General features: G+C 43.3%; 1 protein-coding gene across 1 annotated transcript in view; it reads right to left on the bottom strand.

Annotated features, from left to right (window-relative positions):
• Positions 1–21,399, bottom strand: part of KIAA0825 (KIAA0825 ortholog) — a 391,566-nt gene that overhangs the window by 354,788 nt on the left and 15,379 nt on the right. The window contains exon 2 of the mRNA XM_063453688.1: positions 9,327–9,465. Coding sequence (XP_063309758.1) covers positions 9,327–9,457 — 131 coding nt within the window. The 5' untranslated portion in view covers positions 9,458–9,465. The remainder of the gene's footprint in view (positions 1–9,326; positions 9,466–21,399) is intronic.

Raw genomic sequence — 21,399 nt, 5'->3', positions numbered from 1 at the left:
ATAAGTGGGTGTGCAATAGAGGTATAGGGTAGATAGAGTATTAATTTCTTCGTTGGTTGGTAGTGTTGATCTAAGTAAGATCTTTCCCACTATGTAACACAGTACTTGCGTTCACTGTTTTCCTTCTATACCCCAAGGAACGGATGTTTCTTAATGTTAAAAAACAACAACAGACTAAAAAAACTTAAAATTTAATAAGAGAAAATTGAAATCAAATTCAGATCAAGAAGCAATTTCTAATATAGAAGTTTCACAAGGCCTGAGATTTTAGAATAAAGAAGTGTCATGTTAAAATAAGCAGGTACAATATGACGTGAATAATAAACAAGTCTTGAAATAAAAATGCAGATGTAAAGGCTTAATTCTCGGAAAGTAACTACGAAGATGCAAATGTTATTGACTAGAACCGGCTTTGGCTTAATGTGAAGGCCTTGTCAATAAGAATCAAGTGTGGGTGGGCTGTGAAATGCTATAGAAAAAGGTGAAGAAAAGAGCTTTTCAAAAAGCTTCCAAGCATGAGTGAATTCAAAATGAAGTGTAGTGAAACGAATATCTTCTCATTATCAAACGGTCTTTTCACAAAGACTGAGCACTTTTAGTAAAAGAGAATACCTCTCTGCCTGTGGCCCACTCAGCTCCCTGATGGGACAGCCCCAGTTGTGAATACAGGGTCTATGAATGACAAGAGATTGGCATGTATCTTCTTAGCTTGTGTAAACTCTTCTCGAGGCTGTGAAACATGATGCTCCATTCGTACACCTTGGCTCTAGGGACTCTTTCTTAAAAGGCTTTTATTGTGGCATCATGAAGTGTCTTATTCAATGAAACCCAACACATTACAGTGCAATGAATTGTATAGGCTTTAGTGTTGGTAGACTACATGAATCTGCTCCAATTAGCCATCGAAAACTAATCTCTGACATCTGAATCTGGGATCAAGCCAACAACCGAAGCCCATGAAGAGGTCAAAGGATGAAAAAGAGAACATTAATAATTTACTCTAAATAGAGAAAAAAAACTTATATATTATACACATACACATAAAACATATACATGAAACAAGCATGCTACAATTTCATGCCATGCATCAACTTTGTTTTGTAAGCTATGCATACCCACGAAAATACATACAGTACATATACAAATGCACATATATATATACAAAACACACACAGTGCCAGAGTGGACTGCATATCTAAACAGGTCACATTTCGACCTTCCCATGCCCAGGTAAATGCTACTGCTAGTGTTCACTGGATTAAAGAGGGCAGTGTAGGTAAGCATGTCACATTCGCCTCCACACCAGAACTGTGGCCTTCCCATGATGCTCCAAAAAAAGGTTTGTTTGTTTTAATGCATGTTATTTGTTCACAGAGGTCTACATGTTTTTTAGTTTTTTGGGGGGATATGCTATATAAAGTTTGACACTTCCTATTGTAAAAATAAATAGATAAAATAAATTAGAGTTGTTTCTGCACAGTGCTCTACACGAAGAGAGCTAGAGTGCTCAGAAGTAGGGTTCCTTATTTTTAAAGGAACACTCCACACACAGAGCGCTTCAACTTGTTGAAGTGCGGTTTCTACACGGAGTATTCTATTTTAATTGCACATTATAAAAGTGCTGATTTTCATGAGAAATTGGCACTTTTTCTGTCTATGTTTTGCTTCCTCCTACCATTAGTTCTTCTGAGCTAACAAATGCCCAGCGCGCTCTACTTGAGCGCACCTGCCTTCTTCCACACATTGCTTCTCACATGCCTCAGACTAGCGTCCTTCTTACACACGATTGCCATGTGCACACACAGAGGGTAGAGATCCAGAGGTTTCTCAATGAGTAGTCTCTGACTGGATATTTTCCCATAAAGAATGGAAGACCTTACGAACGCAGTACTGATAAGAATTACAACTTTTGCAAGCCGGTTTTAGCTGGAATAAAAGCACTTAATATACAGTTACAAGAAAAAGTATGTGAACCCTTTGGAATTATATGGATTTCTGCACAAATTGGTCAGAAAATGTGATCTGATCATCATCTAAGTCACAACAATAGACAATCACAGTCTGCTTAAACTAATAACACACAAAGAATGACATGTTGCCATGTTTTTATTGAACACACCATGTAAACATTCACAATGCAGGTGGAAAAGTATGTGAACCCCTAGACTAATGACATCTCCAAGAGCTAATTGGAGTGAGATGTCAGCCAACTGGAGTCCAATCAATGAGATGAGATTGGAGGTGTTGGTTACAGCTGCCCTGACCTATAAAAAACACACACCAGTTCTGGGTTTGCTTTTCACAAGAAGCATTGCCTGATGTGAATGATGCCTCGCACAAAAGAGCTCTCAGAAGACCTCCGATTAAGAATTGTTGACTTGCATAAAGCTGTAAAGGGTTATAAAAGTATCTCCAGAAGCCTTGCTGTTCATCAGTCCACGGTAAGACAAATTGTCTATAAATTGAGAAAGTTCAGCACTGCTGCTACTCTCCCTAGGAGTCGCCGTCCTGTAAAGATGACTGCAAGAGCACAGCGCAGACTGCTCCATGAGGTGAATACGAATCCTAGAGTGTCAGCTAAAGACTTACAAAAGTCACTGGCTAATGCTAACATCCCTGTTAGCGAATCTACAATACGTAAAACACTAAACAAGAATGGATTTCATGGGAGAATACCACAGAGGAAGCCACTGCTGTCCAAACAAAACATTGCTGCACGTTTACATTTTGCACAAGAGCACCTGGATGTTCCACAGCAGTACTGGCAAAATATTCTGTGGACAGATGAAACCAAAGTTGAGTTGTTTGGAAGAAACACACAACACTATGTGTGGCAAAAAAGAGGCACAGCACACCAACATCAAAACCTCATCCCAACTGTAAAGTATGGTGGTGGGGGCATCATGGTTTGCGGCTGCTTTGCTGCGTCCGGGCCTGGACGGATTGCTATCAGGAAGGAAAAATGAATTCCCAAGTTTATCAAGACATTTTGCAGGAGAACTTAAGGCCATCTGTCTACCAGCTGAAGCTCAACAGAAGATGGGTGTTGCAACAGGACAATGACCCAAATCATAGAAGTAAATCAACAACAGAATGGCTTAAAGAAATAAAAAAAGAAAATACGCCTTCTGAAGTGGCCTAGTCAGAGTTCTGACCTCAACCCGATTGAGATGCTGTGGCACGACCTCAAGAAAGCGATTCACACCAGATATCCCAAGAATATTGCTGAACTGAAACAGTTCTGTAAAGAGGAATGGTCAAGAATTACTCCTGACCGTTGTGCACGTCTGATCTGCAACTACAGGAAACGTCTGGTTGAAGTTATTGCTGCCAAAGGAGGTTCAACCAGTTATTAAATCCAAGGGTTCACATACTTTTTCACCTGCACTGTGAATGTTTACATGGTGTGTTCAATTAAAACATGGTAACATTTCATTCTTTGTGTGTTATTAGTTTAAGCAGACTGTGATTATCTATTGTTATGACTTAGATGATGATCAGATCACATTTTATGACCAATTTGTGCAGAAATCCATCTCATTCCAAAGGGTTCACATACTTTTTCTTGCAACTGTAAATATATATGTGTGAAATCCTATAATATGTCCTACACAACCTAGGAGAATAAACTTAACATATAAAAACTCTTGAAGCACAGGGTATGGCAAGCTAAATCTATATACACTTAACTAATTTAGGCCTTTGTAAAGAAGTGAATCCAACTTCAGAGCCATGTATGCTTGCTGAGACATCGGGAGGACTGGATTAGCATTTCAAGGCACGCCTCGCACTTGAGCAGGAAAGAATACATTTCAAACCTTTATGAAAAAGCAGTAGAGCCTCATGTGTGATAAAGACCTTATAATTCAGCAACAAATCACAATGGAATTGTCAGGGTCTTTCTCCAAGACTGATTCTAACGCCACATCTCACAGATGCTTATTACTTATTCTATTTACAGTAAACTACAATGAGAAAATAACAACTGTTTATGCTATTAAAATGTAGAGAAGGCAATTCACTTGCTGCTGTTGAATGCTCTTGACAGCAACACGTTTTATATACAGATTACAGAGTGCCTCACTCATATCAAGTGATAGGTATAACCTAGAGGGAAAATAATCTACTGAAGAAAAAGTCAGGGAATTCCCCCCCCCGCCCCCCCCCCATATAAAATGTGTGTATAAAATATATCAGCCATTTGCAGATGTACTGTCAGTATAAAGGGTTGCATAAGACACAACTTGCAAAATAAATATATATGTTACTTTGCTCGTACAAGTTTTTCTGCACGTGCTATGCTATTGGCAAAATCTCTAATACGATATACACTATATTGAGTATATTTTCATTTGGCTGGGGCTATATTTCAGGCAAATTATATACTTACGGATTTGCAGGTGAAAAGTAAATACCGGATTTTTCAGAATATAAGACAAATCGGAATATAAAGTGCATCCGCATATTTTAACTATAAATTTGGGGGGGGGGGGGGGGGGGGGGAATAAAACAACCTGTACTTCAGGTTGTGTGTAACAGTGTGAGCAGTTTGATTGTTTTTATTTATTATTATTTTGAGGGGGGTTTATGTTTAAGAGCCCCTCTCTCTGCTTCTTACATCTAGTCAGCGAGGGCAGACAACTTCTCTGGTGGTCCCATGGTGTTCTAGAGATTCTCTCTGCATCTATGCAGACTTTTATCATGAGCCACAGCAATTTGCTGCCTCACAGAGTTGCCATGGTAACCCGCAGCAATGCTTTGATAGGTTGATACGTGCAACAGAGTTAGTAGCAGAAGGGGAGTCTTATAGGCACCGCCTCCTGCAAGGGTAGAAGCTGATTATGTCTCTCTCCTGCACACAGTGTGCACAGATGACAGACATAATTTTTGCACAGAATTGACATTAGGCAGCTCGGATCAGGCTGCCTAATCACATGTGACGGGGGTGCAACTAGCCCACGGCACAAAAAGTGCAGATATTGCAGTATGTGCAGTGTTTCAAGCAGAAATGCTGCACATACAGATTCCTTCCTCCATTACCACTTTAAAAAGCAGAAGGAAGCTGGAAACATGTATTCCCGAACCTATAGTGTTAAAACCACCATGTAGGTGGCTTGCCCCACCCCACCCAGGCCCTTTAGAGGGGAAAAAACATACCATATTTTTCGCTCCATAAGACGCACCTCACCATAAGACGCACCTAGTTTTTAGAGGAAGAAACCCAGAAAAAAAATATTCTGAACAAACTGTCCCATAGTGTTTCTTACTATGGGACAGTTTGTACAGAATATTTTTTTTTCTCCCCTGTCCCATAGTGTCCCCCCCTCCCATAGTCTTCTCCTCTCTCCCATAGTCTTCACTCACCCCCTCCCCATAGTCTTCACCCACCCCCTCCCCATAGTCTTCATCCCCCCATCCCCATAGACTTCATCTCCCCCCCTCCCCATAGACTTCATCTCCCCCCCTCCCCATAGACTTCATCTCCCCCCTCCCCATAGACTTCATCCACCCCCTCCCCATAGACTTCATCCACCCCCTCCCCATAGACTTCATCCACCCCCTCCCCATAGACTTCATCCACCCCCTCCCCATAGACTTCATCTCCCCCCCTCCCAATAGACTTCATCTCCCCCCCTCCCAATAGACTTCATCCCCCCCCTCCCCATAGACTTCATCCCCCCCCTCCCCATAGACTACATCTCCCCCCCTCCCCATAGACTACATCTCCCCCCCTCCCCATAGACTTCATCTCCCCCCCTCCCCATAGACTTCATCTCCCCCCCTCCCCATAGACTTCATCTCCCCCCCTCCCCATAGACTTCATCTCCCCCCCTCCCCATAGACTTCATCTCCCCCCCTCCCCATAGACTTCATCCCCCCTCCCCATAGACTTCATCCCCCCTCCCCATTGACTTCATCCCCCCTCCCCATTGACTTCATCCCCCCCCTCCCCATAGACTTCATCCCCCCCCTCCCCATAGACTTCATCCCCCCCTCCCCATAGACTTCATCCCCCCCCTCCCCATAGACTTCATCCCCCCCCTCCCCATAGACTTCATCCCCCCCCCTCCCCATAGACTTCATCCCCCCCCTCCCCATAGACTTCATCCCCCTCCCCATATTCTTCTCTCCCATAATGTCCCCCTCCCCTTGTCCCATAATTACTTACCTGTCTTGTAGCGTTGGCCGGCAGCACAGGGCGCACCGCGGTACTGGAACTTGAATTTCATGTTCCGGTTTCCGGCGGGACTGAAAGGAAGTGCGCACTCAGCTTGTGCACACTTCCTTTCAGTCCCGCCGGAAACCGGAACATGAAATTCAAGTTCCAGTACCGCGGTGCGCCCTGTGCTGCCGGCCAACGCTGCAAGACAGGTAAGTAAAGCTTCATATTCGCTCCATAAGACGAACAGACATTTCCTCTCACTTTTGAGGGGAAAAAAAGTGCGTCTTATGGAGCGAAAAATACGGTACCTAATTTCCATCGATGCGCGGGTCTGCCGGCATGGGTCCCGTCCCCAATTCGCCTCCTTGGTGACATCATCAGAGTTTCTGATTTTAATCCAATCCAATGCTTTTCCATAGGGGATGGGGCGGGGCCAACCGCCATTTGGCCAATCAGCACCTCATCATAGAGATGCACTGAATCAATGCATCTCTATGAGGAAAAATCAGCGTCTCCATGCCATTGGAGGTGTCCCAAGGGGGCAATGTAAACACTGCCTTTTCTCTGAAAAGGCAGCGTTTGCATGAAAATGACTGAAGGGAATGATTATACTCACCAGAACAACTACATTAAGCTGTAGTTGTTCTGGTGACTATAATGTCCCTTTAAATGTAATTTTAAATGACTGTTTTATCAGTTGATGTTCTAAAACTAAGTGGTATTATTATAAGTTTTTATTCAATATTACCACCATTAACAAACAAAAGAACAAACAAACCAAAACTTTTCTTGGTACCGCAAAACAAAATCAGAAATACTATTATGCATCACGATTAATAAGGGATACTATAGGCATCAAAACAACTTTAGCTTAATGAAGCTTTTCTAGTGTATAGATCCTGCCCCTGTAGTCTGCCATTTATATGGATACTTTAGCCCCTTTATTTGCTTATCTTACCCGAATGCCGATGTACCTCAGCGCTGGGTCGCGTCTCCGCCTCCTCCTTAGTCCCGCTACGAGCTCTGGTCTCTGGCACTAATGCACATGCGCGGGAATTGCATCTGACCTCAACATAGGAAAGCATCGAATCATTACTTTCCTATCGGGAAAAATCTGATATTGGATGGCATTAAAGACGTCCAGCGTCAGTTACTGGACCGAAGGTCCGTTAGGATCCAGAAAGACTGGATTTCTCTGGAACTGCAATGTTTAACATTGCATTACTAAATGCAATAGGGACACTGCACCCAGACCAGTGAAGTGGTCTGGATGCCTATAGTGTCCCTTTAAGAATTACATTTTTGTTTATGTTTATGCAGCCCTAGCCACACCTCCTCTGCATGACAAAATAGTTTCATTTTTAGTCAGATATAAACTTTTTTTTCTGCTCTGTAAATTGAAATGTAATCATACACAGGATGCTCCTGCAGGGTTTAGAAGGCTATTAGCAGAGCAGGAGATAATAAATTCAAAATTAAACATACTGTGCAATAAAGTAAGTTTAATCATTAGATCTCTCGCTCTACAGGAAGTGTCACATGCAGGGAGGTGTGACTAGGGTTGTATAAATAGAACAAATTTGATTTAACTCCTAAATGGCAGAGAATTGAGCAGTGAGACGACATGATCTACACACCCCCTCCGGACGCCCATGTGTAATAGGCTTAAGTATAATGGGAGTGCAGGGATGTAGCACAATAGGAGAGTTGCTTAGCCTACTAGCTCACTTGTATAGCATAGCGTAGTAATCTGGTCAGAAGTATATAGACTTGTATGCAGGAGTTAGGCCAAGCTGTCAACCGAGTGGTAGTAGTGAAATGTATGTTAGCGAGATGTACAGCCTAGTGGCAGGTATTAGCTTAACTACTTGCCTGTGTTGTTTCAGAATCCAAGCTATATGCTAAGTCAGGTAGGCTAAGGTGAGATATTACAAACAAGAGGAAACCTGCTAAACTAAAAGTAACAGCAACATAGCTTGCATGGCCACTGGGTATGCAACATTCCTGAAAAGCTCAGAGAGGAGAACAGAAAACCCAATAGTGACAGGAAAAAGACAATGTAGTCTCTGTTCATCCGATGCCACATAGAGGCGTCAAGCTCCGCCCCCGTTTTGGTGACTATAGTGTCTATAACCTAATTGGTTTTGTAGATGGCTTATAGCAGCACACTGTCAATTGTTTTAATGTCCAAGTCTTTATTTTTTTAAACTTGTGCTTGTTCAGGACTCCTATCACAAATTCACTGAATAGCATTATAAAAATCATACATGTTTGCATGGCAGATTAGTGTGTTACAGTAACCAAAATGGCATCTAATACATGATTTCTATGTTTTCAATTTGACTATTTTGAGTTGAAATAAGACAATTTACAACAATTTACACTTTAGTTAATGACCTTGATTGAAAAAGCTGCTTCTAGTAAACGGCTGGGCTTGAAGCTTGTGTGGCACTAGTGATCTGACAATACAATTCCCTCCTTACAGTACTCTCAGCGACAGTGGAGTGTCTATATCTCCACAACAGAACCAAAAATTCAGACTCTGCTCATTTGCAGGTTAACTCATACCAGGTCATAGGTGTAAGAAAATGAGAAAATGTGTGTTGTACCTTTAAGATCTACATTGTATATATTAAATATTAATGGTTCCTTAAAGCAGCACCCTTCTTTTTACTCTTTAAAAAGAAAAAACTATTTTCTATGTTTCGTCCAGCATCAAGAAAAAGTCTTTGCAGCAGCCCAACCCACCTTCTCTTTCATGATCATGCTTGGTAACTTTTTAACTTCTTGTCCAATCAAATACTTTTAATAGAGAAGCATTGTGGCCAAAAAGTGCATGCTCTGCAAGTGTTGTGCTCACCCAATCAAATGCTTTGCTGCAAGCTGCCTGCAATGCGTAAGGATGTCGAGCACCAAGAACAGAGATTAATTCTGTCCTCGACGAGGAAGCACCATCTAATGGCTGTCAGGGTGACAGACATTGAGGGTAGGTTTAGTCCACAATGGCCCCGTTACATCGCAGGATCAAAACGACAGTGTCACTGAGATGAAGTGGTCTGGGTGCTATTAGTGTCCCTTTAAAAGTAGGGAGAGAAAAAAAAAAGCAACAACTCCATATTTAGCAAATTAATACAAACCAAATTAGAAATACATCCAACATTACCATTGGGCGTTATCTTTCAATTTCTCATCAATGTCATTAAGGATATGCTGATATTCTAAATCTCCTGGGAACATGTCGAGCACGCAATCCAGCGATACATAATTAAAGGGATCTTCATCTGAACAATCCATTTTGGCTTCTGTAACAATAGTAAAAAAACAAATTTATTTACTTGTATATATTAATTTTACATATCAGAAATGATTAAAAACTAAGTTTGCAATTCCACACTGCACTTTTAGGAGCTGTTGTGTTGCAAAGGGGGCATGTCTGTCTAAAGAATTGGAAGGCCAGCCGGGCATCAGTGTCCCTATGTATGACGGTGTCAGAGTCCTCATGTTGCCCAGTCCCCTAGTCTCAGAGTGTCCCCATTTCTCCCAGTGTCCCTATGTCTCAGTGTGTCCCGTCTCACTAGGATACTAGCGGACACTGAGAAATATGGGGACACAGTGAGACATGGGTACACTGAGAGACCCGAGGACACGGAGACACTTGAGGATACTGGGAGACACTGGGGAGCACGTGTGGATACAGACAGGGGGACACTGGGAGATATGGAGACACTGGGAGACATGGGGACACAGACATTTGGGGACACTGGGATAAATGGGGTCACAGACACTAGGGACACAGAGACATGTGGACACAGACAGTGCGAGATATGGGGACACAGACATTTGGGGAAACTAAGACACGAGGGACACTGAGAGACATGGGAACACAGACACTGGGAGACTAGGGGACACTGGGAGACATGGGGACACTGAGAAACTAGCTGAGAGGCATGGGGACACAGACACTTTGGGACACTGGGAGACATGGGGGCACTTGTGGACATAGACATAGGGACACTGGGAGACATTTGGGGACACTGGGAGACATCGGGAAACTAGGTACACAAAGACATGGGGACACAGACACTGGGATACATGGGACATTGAGACACTAGGGACACTGGCTGTGAGACATGGGGACACTGAGACACTAGAGGCACTGGCTGGGAGACATGGGGACACAGAGAGACACTGGGAGCCATGGGGACATTGAGACACCAGGGACACTGGCTGGGAGACATGGGGACACTGGGAGACACTGTGTCCCTAGCGTTTCCATGTCCCAATGTGTCTCCCTATGTCTCACAGCGTCCCCATGTGTCTCAGCGTCCCCATGTCTCAGTGTCCCCTAGTGTCTCAGTGTCCCCATGTGTCCCCTAGTGTCTCAGTGTCCTCATGTCTCCCTGCTTCCTTCCCCCCATCCTTCACATACCTGTAGTCTGTCTCTGCAGGCTGGGAGCTGCTGTCTGGGCTCTCTGTGCTGTGTAGCTGCTCCCCCGCGGATCAGTGAGTAGAGAGAGGCAGGGAGATGCTGTAACTTCCTATCCCTGCCTCTCTCCATACACAGTGACCCCTACTGGCCGGTGCTGGTATTGCAGAGTAATCTGTTTATGTTTATACTGAGAAAAATAATTGCATTTGTATTGCCTGTATTACTGCAAAACCCTCACGGCCAGGTAGCCTCAAATACTGGCTGTGCCTTAAAATACCAGGTGGGCAAACCTAAGAGTAGTGTGTAAAAAAAAAAAAAAAAAGTGTTTTTTTTTTTGTTTTGATTTTAAATGGGCCTATTCCATGGGCCTGGGCCTGAGCCTGGAGCTGCAGCTCCATCAGCCCCTATGTTAATCCGGCCTTGCCCCCACTCAATTTTGCTCATTTACTATAGATGTGCACCATTTCCATGGAGACTGCTATGAATTCTCACGAAATATAGGGCATCTCATTATTCTAAATGGGAGCATGACAACAGATAAAAACACAAGGGCTAATTCTTGTCTGACCATATTTTACTTCCTAACAATAGAAGGTATGGATCCAGGACTGTGGATGGGTAGGCCAAAAAGCGTGGTGACAACAGAACAATCCAAAAAAGGAGACAGCTCAGGCATATCTTGCATATATGCCTCTTTTCCCCCCATCATGCTTTAACCTATTAGATAATGTCATAGCTATCATACACAAAAGGAAAATACAGACATGCTGAGTGCTACAGATTGCAACATTTATACATCTAAAATTGCCATTGTAGGGTACATGTTACTTGAGCTAAATGAAATTGGGCCTGAAGCCAAACTAGAAACACTATCATGTGGTAGGGATAATGTGACAGTTTTCATACTTTTACGTGTTCCGTTTTATGTTATTTGTGTGTATATGTAATTGTTTTATGGCTAAGAGTTTGAGATAATTAAAGAGCTTAAAGTGACATTTTATGCACCATAACTACCACTTACGGAAGTGACTCTATGGGTGCAGTCCACAGGTAGTCCTCTGTGTATGAGTATTGTGGTACCAAAAGTTTAAATTAACACTTCAAGCCTCATAACCACCGCAGTGTTCTGGAGTAGTTGCGGTGTCAATAGTGCCCTGGCACATGTATTGTGAGGACTGAAGCAGGTTTCAAACAGTTTAATATCTTCCCTGCGGTCCATTGGGTACCGTACCCCGCCTCCTCTACTTCTGACAGAGAGCTGAAAGCACTTGCTTTTGAGCTTCCATTAGCTCTTCTCAGCTCAGTAGTGATGTCGCGAACATAACATTTTCAGTTCGCGAACGGTGAATGCGAACTTCCACAAATGTTCGCGAACGCGCGAACCGCTATAGACTTCAATAGGCAGGCGAATTTTAAAACCCACAGGGACTCTTTCTGGCCACAATAGTGATGGAAAAGTTGTTTCAAGGGGACTAACACCTGGACTGTGGCATGCCGGAGGGGGATTCATGGCAAAACTCCCATGGAAAATTACATAGTTGATGCAGAGTCTGGTTTTAATCCATAAAGGGCATAAATCACCTAACATTCCTAAATTGTTTGGAATAACGTGCTTTAAAACATCAGGTATGATGTTGTATCGATCAGGTAGTGTAAGGGTTACGCCCGCTTCACAGTGACAGACCAAACTCCCCGTTTAACGCACCGCAAACAACCGCAAACAGTCCATTTGCACAACCGCAAACTCCCCATTTGCACAAGGTTGGATACCAAGCTAGCCATGTCCCGTTCCTTGTCCTCACTGATGTCATTGAAGGTCTCTTCCTCCACCCAGCCACGTACAACACCAAGGGTCCCCGAAAGGTGACAACAAGCCCCCTGTATTTTTTTTTTAAATGTACACTACTGTTACACCAGATATGAGTTGCACTGGTGTGACACTGTGCCCTGGCAGGCCCTGAAACGCACACGTGTGAAGGAAACTGACTGCTATTATATTACAGTCAAAAAAGTTTTTGTTTTTTTTAAATGCAAGCTATTGTGACACCAGATATAAGTGGTGGCACTGGGCAAGTGGGCACAGTATATGCTGTGAGCCTGACACAGAAGCTGGCAGGCAGGCAACTGCAATTAGATTACACAGGGAAAAAAAAGCAGACTGATGTTCTAGCCCTAAAAAGGGCCTTTTGGGGTGCTGTCCTTACAGCAGAGATCAGATAAGTCCTTCAGGACTGTAGTGGACACTGAATACACTAGCCTAGCTATCGATTTCCCTATTAAATCAGCGGCAGTTACACTGTCCCTCCTCTCACTAATAATGCAGCTTCCGGGGGGCGGGGCCTAACTGTCATGGAGGAAAGACGCACTTCGTGTGAGCTCCCTCAATATCTCACTTTACGCAGCTATCAACAAGCGAATTTCACCCCAGAAGGGGATGACCCAGCAATGTTGCTCCTACCTGACCGACCCGACATGCTTAATAGCAGTCAGCAACTCGACAGAGTCTTACTTACCTCCGCGTGGCAAGTGTGGCCTGGTGCTCACCGGGCGGGAGAGGCGGCCAATCTCCCGATCCTGGGATGCCCAGGAGCAGCTACTTCCCGGCAGGAGCTCCGTTACCCCCCCCCCCCCCCTCGGACCGGTGGGGGTTATCCCGGTCCACCCCTGAGAGGCTGTCTGGAGCTGATGGACGCACAGAGCACAGCCGCCCAGGCTGACATACTCATCTGCGACTCTCCTAATTTGGCGGCAGCCGCGTGTCCTCCTGGTACCAGCAAAGCTTGGCAGGATATTGAGTCTAAGCTGGACAGACTCTTTAATCAATTTTGGAAGCAAATAACAAGCAGGAAGCCCCAACAAGCTCCACCACAGCCCCAACAAGCTCCACCACAGCTAAGCGAAGCAGTCCCCATTAAAATCCACCAACGCAAAAGGCGTTGAAGACGGGACCGGAGGCACAAACAGAAATGCAGAGCCTGCCCCACAACAATGGGTACCGCTTGTGCACCCTCTTATGCCAATCTCCATCTAGGGTGGTGGGAAGAAAACATTAAGTCATCTACGCATTTGCTACCTTTTCTGTCCAAAATTGTATTTTGGTACAGGTACATTGATTACGTCATTCTAGTGTGGCAGGGTAATAGTAATGAGTTTGATAATTTTGTGTCACTCCTCAACATCAATGAGGAAAATCTCAGGTTCACTGCTGAATTTGGTGGGACACCTTTGAATTTTTTAGACCTTACGATTTCAATCTCGGGGGACGGCTCTTTGAAGACCACCCTATTCAGGAAACCTTCAGCATCAAACTCCCTTCTTAAATGGGATAGTTTCCACCCAAGACCATTAAAACAGGGTATTCCCATTGGGCAGTATCTCAGACTACAACGCAACTGCACAGATTTAAAGGATTTTCAAATTAAAGCCAAGATTTTGAGAAAACAATTTAAAGAGAAGGGCTACCCCAACGATACCTCAAGAGGGCTTACCTTAGAGCATTGACTTCTGACAGAACTGATCTCATGTCAGAACTTCCCCTGTCAAAAAGCACCAATAAAACTATCAGGATGATCGGTACGTTTGACACCGGTTGGGATGAAGTCAAACATTCCATTCAAAAATTCTGGCCCATCCTTTTGAAGGATACCCACCTTAAGGAAGTCTTAGGTCCACAAGTTACCATCACGGCCAGGACGGGTAAGAACCTCCGTGATATCCTTGTACCAAGCCACTTTGTAACTAAACAACTTTAAACACTAGCTAAACACTAGCTCCCTGCAAATTAAGCTATAAACCAACGAAAATGCTGATAATTCTGACTCCAGAGGTTTTAAACTGCAAGTAAGCAAGCAAGCTGCTACTCAGCAACGTGAAAGCTACCGATCCTAACCTGGAACACCCTGCTTACCAGCACTCACGTCCATTCTCTTCAAGATCTACTGGGCTGGCGTGCGGGCAGAGGTGAGAAGCGGTAAATCTCCCAACGCAGTGTGCAAGCCCTGTGGCAGTTCTCAAAGAGCCCCGTTACCCCCTCACCCCCTTTGGTGCGTCCCTTTGGGACGCATGCAACATGCACTCTCCGGTCCAGGGGGGAGTGCCCCTTGCATGGGGACCTGCATATAAGGCCTGTTGTGGCTGCCATTAAAGAGATTTGTTTTATCCTTTATGAAGTCTAGGCTCATGTTTGAGGGATTGGAGAGCTATATTCACTTTGGGGATTTTGCTATAATCACTATACTCCCTTGGCTTACAAAGATTGCTCTTGTAAGAGCAGCCTGCTTTGCTTTCTGAACTAGGAGAGGTCTACCCACTGGAAGATGGATCCTGGTCTTGGGTTCAGGGTGGGTGGATAACAGCGAGACCCCAACCAGGGTACGGCGGTTTGTGGGGTTTATGGTGGTTATGGTGTCATGGTGGCAATGAAAAGCCTCTGATTTGCTTTTTCACTGTGAAGAAACTGAAAGTCTCTTCCGGGGAAAAGGGGGAGGGCTTGCAGCGCCTCCATGCAGACCCAATCTAATACACTGCCCCTACCCCCCATTCTAATACACTGCCCACTAATCCAATACAATTCCCTCTCCCCCGTTCTAATACACTGCCCAAAAATCCAATACACTGCCGCTTAATCTAATACACTGCCCCTCCACTCTAATTGAATACATTGCCCCTCCTCCCAGCACTCTAATTTTATACATTGCCCCTCCTCCCAGCACTCTAATTTTATACATTGCCCTCCCTCCTCCAATTTAATACACTGCCCTCACCCTAATTTAACTCACTGCCCCCTTCCCACCTCACTAATACACTGCCCCCTTCCTCCCTCAAATACACTGCCTCCCCCTTCCACCTGTAGCGTTACTTACCTTATCCGGGGGCCGGCCGCGGTCCTCTCTTCAAGCCGCGCGCGGTCCTGCGGCTCATCCGACTCGCCTAACAGGAAGACGGGCAGTGACCGTGAGATGCGGTCACGTGTCCCGCCTGCAGCTAAGCGCGCGCCGCGAGTCTCGGGCGCGCTCTTAAAGAGACAGTGGGAGCCTAAATTGCAAAAAGGCTCCCATTGGCTCCTGTCATGCCAATCACTCCATACACTTACCTGTTGGGGGTGTGGAAGTGACAGGAGCCAATCACATTAGTTTGAAGGCTACTTATACTCACCCTTTTCCCTTAGTTCCTTGCCCTATCGTGGTTTCTGCTACAGTTCCCTTTAGAGCTTGTTGTGTTCAGTTGTGTTTCTCCGTATTTGACCTTGGCTTTGTATTCTGACTTCGTTTTCGCTTTATCCTTGTCTGTTCTGTTTGCCGGCTTGCTGATTCCTGTGTACCAGACCCCGACTGTTCTCGTTTACGCTGTCTCTTTGTGCCCTTGACCTCGGATCGTTCCTGACTCTGTACTTCTCCTATTACGTTGAGTCCGGCCACTCTAAGGTCCGGTAGACGTATCTCTCCTCTGTGCTGTCTTCTGTTTGGCTGGATCCTGCGTGTAGGGGTATATTCTCGTTACACCACCACTCTAATACACCGCCCCACTCCCTCCCTCAATTTAATACACTGCACCACTCCCTCCCTCAATTTAATACACTGCCTCCCAACCCCCAAATTAATAAAGTGATTCCTCCCTAAAATGAATACACTGCCCCCTCCCTCCCCCAAATTAATACATTGGCCCCCTGCCCCCCCAATTAATACAGTGCTTCCTCCCTAAAATTAATACACTGTCGCTTCCCTCCCCTAATTAGATACACTACCCCCTCCCTCCCCCAAATTAACACACTTCCCCCATTCCTTAAATTAGCACACTACACAGGAAGGTCCCCCAAACCCCTCTTCCCCTACCTTAAGATGAGCCGCCCGTCTTCCAGTTCCAGCCCTGCTTTTCTCTGCTCAAGCAGGCCAGGCGATCGGCCATGAAGAACAGAATCAAACTGTCTTGCAGCTGGTCGCAGCCACAACACAAAGTGGCCACAAGGCAATTGGGCCGCAAATATTTCCATTGTGGGCCACATGCGGCCCAGAAGTTTGACATACTTGCTTTAAGGTTTCCATAAAATGAAGAGAGAGAAAAAGGACACAAAAGGACATTTATAAAACTTAATACAGTGCGTTACAATGAGAGTTGAATAACTGGGGCTAAAATAGCCACGCTGTGACTATAACCAAGTCAGAGATTTTTTCTAAATCAGCTATGTTGCCCACAGTTTTGCAATTCCTATTTTAATTTACTACAATTCAGACTTTAGTGAATAACTGTCTCCAGAAAACTTCAAAACAAAAATGCACCCTGTAGTATACATTTTGCATTGTCTTCAGTCAAACGGAAGGTCTACAGCCCTAGCATTTAGAATGAAAACTGGATCCAGCAGCGGCAGCTATAGGAAGCCGTTTGTTTGGAGGACAGACCGTAAAATAAACCAGCTCCACAGAGCAAAATGACAAATTATCATATCAGGGAGATATTTTTCATTATATAGTTTCATTACATCATACAAACTTCAGATCCTGTTTAGCACTCTCCACTAGCAGGAAAAGAAAAAACCCCAACGTTTTGTAAACATGACAGCTTAGTTTGCATATATGTATTCCTCTTAGACGTCTATGTCATTTTTTCAGTTAACTTGTCAAAACAATTTATTTGCTTCCTTTCAGATTTGCATGATCTAGTTAGCCTAGGAAAATCAAACTGTATTGATTCTGCTTGGCAAATCATCATTTCAAATAACCAGTAATGGTAGTCCCTGAATCTCAGCTCCATTCGCTGTGTGACTGGGATTAGAAGCAGTAGGGGAAAGGATTGGACATATAAACCGGGCATAAATACTTAAATTAAAATGAATGCATCACTGTCTGCTTCCGATATTCACCTTCTGATAAAAATGCAGCCGTAACAAAAATTAAGATGAGTTTTTTCCTATCTATAAGTAGTTGTTTATGAGCTGTCAGGTATTGGCTTACTGGATAAAAATGACGCGGATCACTATAGCAGATAACATTTCCCCCATCACATGCATATATGATTTCACCAATGGAAATTTCTAATGAAATACACTGAATTTTCAGACGTGTAAATAGACATATTTTATTTTTTTTCTCCACCATGAATTTTAAAACGCGGAATAACATGCAGGTAGTAATGTAGACAAAGCACCTTGAACCCTCGGAAGTGTTTTTGATAACTTCAAAATAATATATTGTTTCAGGCATGGTTGGGAAAACTCTCTTTATAGCTGTATCTCAAAAAGATTATGGAAGGTTTTGAGTTTATCAAATAAGGCAATCATTTCACTGGGGTTTATTATTTAAATAGAAAATGGTAATGAATTCAAACTCAAATTGCAACATTCGGCTGATTTTCAAGCCAAAATAGTCAGAGTGAAAATTTCTTGGCTGCAGTGGTAGCTGGTGAAGTTTAAAGATGGTGGGGTGCTGACTCCAACCCCCTAACTTGCTGGGTTCAACCCACTTAAACCCATGTAATCAACCACTGATCCAATAACACTGTGTCCTGTTCAAAACCTTTAACCTATAGCTACATGTATTTAGGAAAGCACAACCACTTTAAAGAGGCATCTATAAACACACACACTTTTGAAGGAGCTTTGGCCAGCTCTAGGATAAAGGGCGTTTAGCGGTATAATCCCCGCTACTGGATATACTGTAGAGGTGTGTCCGTCAGTCAGGCCTTGGTTGAGTCGTGCTCCACGATATATAAAAAAAACAGCAATAGTGCTCTCAGTAGGAAAAGATAAACTCCCTTTATCCTAGAGCTGGCCAAAGCTCCTTCAAATGTGAGTGTACTATCTCCCTTTTTATTCATTTTATCCTTGGATTTACAATACTTCACCATCGGCAGTTTGTTGTGTTTTTTTACAACCTGGACGGATGAACTCCCGAGGATTGTACCCATACCCTATCCAGTTATACCAGTGAGAATATTTTTTTTATCATATTGAACATTTTATTACCTGGATGGACTTTCTTTTAACTTTTTTCTGTTGTTTTAAGTGAGACTTTTTTTTACCATTTATATAGGCCTACCTGTTGTCTATTCATTTCGACCATTTGGTCTGGTTTCTATTGTCATAGACTATTGCTTCTTTAGTTTTCAGCGCAGCCCTTACCCCCTTCACTACTTCAGCAATACAAACGCCTGCTTCCTTTTCCCGACTAGCTAGGAGAGCGCTGTTCAGTAGTTTTGTTCCCACGAATTAGGGGAACAAACGCTACTATGAGCCGGATGTACTATTCATGAATTTATTCGGTTTCGAGACTTTCCGAAATAGACCGACCGCACAACCTGAACTCATGGAACTATTTCTGGGCAAGAGCCTCATGTGTGGTCGGTTAAATTAAGACCTCCATGAAACTCCTGAACTGATCTGGGTGATTTTTTAATGTGTTGGTCACCCAGATGAGGGCTATCGGGGGATATGACATTTATATAGATATTAGGTAGTTTTGAGGAAAAGTGTGTTTTTCTACCTGGAGATAATTGAGTTATAACAGTATCTGACCCAATTATCTCCCAGGCAGAGAGGAGGGATTCTGTGTTTACTGTGGGAATGTTATACTTTGTAACGCTATTGTGATTGGTGTATAACTTTGTATTGGAGTCCCGACCAAGGTCCATGTGGGAGTAACCCTTCCATGGGGACTTGCATAAAAGCCAGCTCGGCACCATTAAAAACATTTCTGTGACACCCATTATCTAGTTTCGGCTGATGTTTGGGTACCTGTCTACTTTACTGGGAGAATACACTTGGGAGGCTGACATTCGTATGGAGAATCGTTCGAATCAACACCCAAACTGAGAGCTATAATCACACAGGCTCTGGCAGTTCGGGAGGAAAAAGGCAAACAGGTATCTACTATACCAGTGTTCGTTAAATGGGGGTTGGGGACACTCAACCTGTCACCATGTACCAGCCTCCAATACAATAATTTTACAGCTTGACTTCTGAACAATTCACATTAGTGATTAAGATTTTCAGATAAAGAGACTGAGTGGTTATTTTAGCCTGAATTTGGTTTTCAATTCACAGTTTAGTAAATAAACCTAGAGCTAACGTGTCTAATGCTAGCCAGTTTGGTTACACAGGTAGTATCACTTCAGCAAATTTGGCCTAGCATATATTTAATGGACAAACTGGCTGTGGTATATTTTTATATAATGCTATCTGTGGTAGTCGCCTGCCAATCATCTAAGGCCAGCTCACTGAGAGCAGACCCTGCAGGGAGCACTGTTTCAGGAACATAGTCCATCTAATGATGCACTCACATTATGTTGGGACAAGACCTGAAAAATCAGGACTATCCTGCCAAAATCGGGACAGTTGGGAGGCCTGTGTCAGGCGAGTATAAAAATCGATACATGTGATTATGAATGTGCCAGCGTCATGTAGAGGTTGATTACATTTTTACATTCACCTAAAACTGCCTTTGTCAGCCATACACGCTATATAGGACAGGTCCATTTTAAAGCAATTAGTACATTTTAACAATGCATTATGTGAAGGTCATATGGAGAAACATTGCCATGAGCTAACTGCATTTCCCCACATATTTTATTGAGTAGCACAGACTTAAACAAGGTTGGTAACTCTCACCTGGCATTCATTAGAAAACTCAAGGGCAGAATATTTTATTAACCTGGGCTACTATGAATCAATCATTTCAGCGCACTGCTGAAATATTCATACTTAGGATAATGATTACTTTTCTGGAAAATGCAGATATGGTGAGTTCTGGTCTTAAGGATGTTGCATTACCTGAGTGCACTCAAAGGTCTACACCGAGTACATGATCTGTCCTTTCAATTTATAGACAAATATTAGCAAAGCACAACTTAGAAAATCACAATTAGAGCCAATATTCAGCATTTTACAGATAATCTTAATTGGCCTTGTAATTTATTGATAACTTAGCTTTCTCAGTCACCACACACAGTCTTCTGCACCTGACCAGCGCCAGCCAATGAAAAGCCACGTCGTAACCTCACATCACCCCTTTCTGTGAGTCAGCAAATGTGGAGCTGCGCTGAACGCAGTTAGGCGAGATAGTGAGTAATCTACTGTACATGGGCTGGCTTATAGAGCGATAGGAGTGTCTCACTCCCATCAATAACAGCACTGTACATGCTAGGATCTCACTGATCCCAGCAAGTACTGGCTGCCTGAGAGTGATAGGAGTTTGTGATTGCTGTCAGTGTGTTCTGTTAATGCCAGATTTGTGTAGAAACTTGTGATTCTTTTTCAAAACTTTAACCCTTTAAGGACAGAGTCCGTTGCACAAGTTCTGCTCAAAACAAAACGTAAACAAAACCTGGAATTTGCGCTATATGTTTGTTCAACCATAAATTACCTCATTCATATTAAGTGCATCCACAAATATTATATATAATTTTGTTCAGGAGAAACAGGGCTTTTATTTCATATCACATATTTATATATGAAACAATTTAGTATGAATAAAATTTTAAATACTTTAAGAAATTAAGAAATGTTATTTTTCAAGTTCTGCATGGCATTTTAACTGTTAATATCATAATAGTGTTAGTTTTTACTGCAATAAATTACATATATTTGTACTCAGCGATGTCTTAAAACAGGCTTCCCCAAACTCTGGCCCTCCAGATGTTGCTTAACTACAACTCCCATGATTCTATGAATGAAATAGATGGGCTGAGAATCATGGGAGTTGTAGTTAAGCAACATCTGGAGGGCCGGAGTTTGGGGAAGCCTGTCTTAAAAGTACAAACGTACCCACAGGTGATACTCGAAAAATTAGAATATCGTGCAATAATTAATTTTTTTCAG

The sequence above is a fragment of the Pelobates fuscus genome, chromosome 5 (assembly GCF_036172605.1).
Source record: "Pelobates fuscus isolate aPelFus1 chromosome 5, aPelFus1.pri, whole genome shotgun sequence".
In the NCBI taxonomy this organism is placed as follows: Eukaryota; Metazoa; Chordata; class Amphibia; order Anura; family Pelobatidae; genus Pelobates; species Pelobates fuscus.
The sequence above is the reverse complement of the archived record's forward strand: the minus strand, read 5'-3'. Positions and strand labels throughout refer to the sequence as shown.